Source organism: Rhinolophus sinicus, chromosome 16 (genome assembly GCF_057876585.1).
Source record: "Rhinolophus sinicus isolate RSI-liver-muscle chromosome 16, RSI-T2T, whole genome shotgun sequence".
NCBI classification, from domain to species: Eukaryota; Metazoa; Chordata; class Mammalia; order Chiroptera; family Rhinolophidae; genus Rhinolophus; species Rhinolophus sinicus.
This window is the reverse complement of record NC_142516.1, coordinates 76257941-76260644: the sequence shown is the minus strand read 5'-3', so window position 1 is coordinate 76260644 and position 2704 is coordinate 76257941. Positions and strand designations below refer to the sequence as shown.

The 2704-nt window shown below is 43.6% G+C and overlaps 1 protein-coding gene across 1 annotated transcript; it reads right to left on the bottom strand.

Annotated features, from left to right (window-relative positions):
* Positions 1 to 1069: 1069 nt before the first annotated feature.
* Positions 1070 to 1709, bottom strand: LOC109434744 (large ribosomal subunit protein eL14-like). The gene is given in 2 exon segments (XM_088792817.1): positions 1070 to 1266; positions 1269 to 1709. Coding segments are annotated over 2 exon segments (618 nt in total). The 5' UTR covers positions 1693 to 1709; the 3' UTR covers positions 1070 to 1072.
* Between the last annotated feature and the right edge of the window lie 995 nt (positions 1710 to 2704).

Sequence of the window (2704 nt, the reverse complement as noted above, 5' to 3'; positions counted from 1 at the left end):
GCCCCCACACCAAGTCTCCTATACCAAGAACACTCTCTCATCTTTCTCATATTCCTTTCCAAGTCTCTTCCTCCTAAACCTGACACGTAGCAAGCCCTTAATAAACACTCATTAGAACCGAGCCCATTAAAAAATTGAAAATGAATAAGTGAAGTGGGATAAAATCATGCACCCAGATTGGTCCTATAAATCATCTTCAACAAGAAAATATAAATACCACTGAATTTCTAGTAAATTTGTAAGTGTTGTGAAGGCTTTCAGTTGAACTTTCTTGGTCTCCAGGATTTAGGTATTTTAAAATGCAATTTAAAGGGCTTACTTCCATAATCTAAATAAGATTAATTTCTGAGAACTAGGAATTAAGTTGCCATAAGTAGGTAAGGATAACATCTATGTACCGCACCCCATCACGTCATCTTGCTCCCCAACGTCATCTGTCACTCTATACCCAGGGCTTCCCACAGTGCTAGACACATTATCATTCCACCATAGATATTAACTGAGATTGTACCTGAGATACAATAACAAATGAGACAGTGGTGTGCCCATGCTCAGAGACAGCACAACTGGACACACAACAACCCACTGGATTTGGGTTAGGAAACCTAAATCTTTCCTCATCCCTGGTCAGGATAAGGAACGCCATTGTTATTCAAAGTAATCAAACCTATATCAGTTGGGAAACAATGATCTAAATGACAATAATAACATCATAGGGTGAATGATCAGGACCTGGGAATTTGCATTTAATAGGTAATAAAATGATTGTGAGGAATGCAGTAAAAATAGTATAACTGTGTGGCTGGGAGAAGCTAATCTCACATGACAAATGTGCCTCTTCGATACTTGTAGAATCCTCATACCCAATCTTTGGACAACAATCTTCACCCTAAACTATGACACACAAGGACATATTTGCCATAACTAACCCACCAGTCTACACATCCATTACACACCATTTAAAAGGGAGACTTTGTACTTCACCATGGCAAGAGGAGCGAATGTCTCTTTTTTTTTTTTTTTTAATTTGTCAAAAAGAACCTTTATTACTTTTATAATAGTGTTTTTGTTCTTATGCTTTTGGAGCAGGTGCTTTCTGGGCTGGAGCTTTCGGACCCTTCTGAGCTTTTGGAGGTGCTGCCTTCTGGCCTGCAGCTTTCTGGGCAGGAACCTTCTGGGCTGGAGCCTTCTTGCCTGCAGCAGCCGTCTTTTTTGCTGGAACCTTTGCAGCAGCAGCTGCTGCAGCTGTACCTTTAGCAGCAGGTGCTTTTTGGGAGAAGCCTTCAGGAGCGCTGCCTTTTGAAGCTTCCTAACTTCAAGCTTGATTATTCGGTTCCTCATTTTCTTTGCCTTCATGACTTTGTAACGATCAAAATCTGTCATCTTGGCTTTCTTTTCTCTAGCTTCAATCTTCTTGGCCCATCTTGTGGCTGTCCATTTTTTATTGATATCTGCCTTCTCCCAGGCTTTTCGGACATACTTCTGGCGGGCACTGTGTGGGAACTTGAGGATGAAGTCAGTGAGCTGCATGCATTTGAAAGGCATAGCCTGCCTCCTTACTTGAGTGCAAGGTCCATCAACCAAAGCCCTGTTCTGGTCAATAACATCTACAATCGCGACCAGTTTCCTGGCGTGAGGCCCAAAGGAGATGTAGGCCACCCGGCCAACCTCCACGAAGTGCCTGAACACCATGTTGGCGGCGTTCGGCGAGAAGCGAATGTCTCTTTTTGACTTCCCGGGCCAACCCCGATTTTGTTCCTTATGCATCGACCCTGTGTCACTTGTGCCAGCTCAAGTCCTCGAAACTATTTAAAATTACTGGGGACTGAGAAGGCATTTGTGAAATGCAAAAGTAAAATGTCACCACACACATTCTTTCTGGCCAATGATTGCCACTCATGTTTCCTGGAAAAGCCAGGGGCATCTCAAACTCAAAGCCAGAAGGAATCAGGCAGGAGGTCTAGCTGAGGAGACCTGGCCACTTGGGGACGCAGGGCCATCCAGATCCACTTGACACATGCCATGTGAGAAAGTACGCCCAGTGTTTCCATGTCTTTCAGTCTTCTTAAGAGAAGTTAGAAAGCCATTTTTTAAATGCAAATTCTCCCAAGTTTTAAAAGTTAGCAGTTAATTTCTTTTAAAGTGCAGTATGGACCAAATAAGATAAAAATATCTGTGGACTGGATTTTCCTCTGTAGTCCACCAGTCTGAGGCCTCTGGAGAAAAGAATGATTGGGACATCTTTATAGAACACTATGATTTTTCTGTATTCTTTGTTCAGTGCTCCCAGCATTTCCATTTAATAATTCTCCCAGGGTGAAGCAGGAACTCATTTGGCCAAGTTTTGCCTTGGGCCACCTATAGGACATCAATTCCATCTGTGCCCTCATTCAACAGTGTTCAGGTCAAATTGCAGACAATTGGACTTTAGCTGCAGCTATTATTCTACAACCTTCTACCCACGGAGAGTTCTGTGCTAGCCATGGAGCTGAAGGGTGAGTAAAAAGCCTCCAGGAAAAACAAGGAAAGGGTGATGAGACTCCAGCAACTTGCACATACTGGTGATGTCCAGCTTTCATCCTGGGGGATGGAAGGAGTACCACAGTTAGAATTGGGAGACCCGAATTTGGGCCACTACCTGTGATCTGGGTCCCCAGTCATTCCACCTGAGGCCCCAGGCTTCGGGGAACAGAGACAAGTAGTT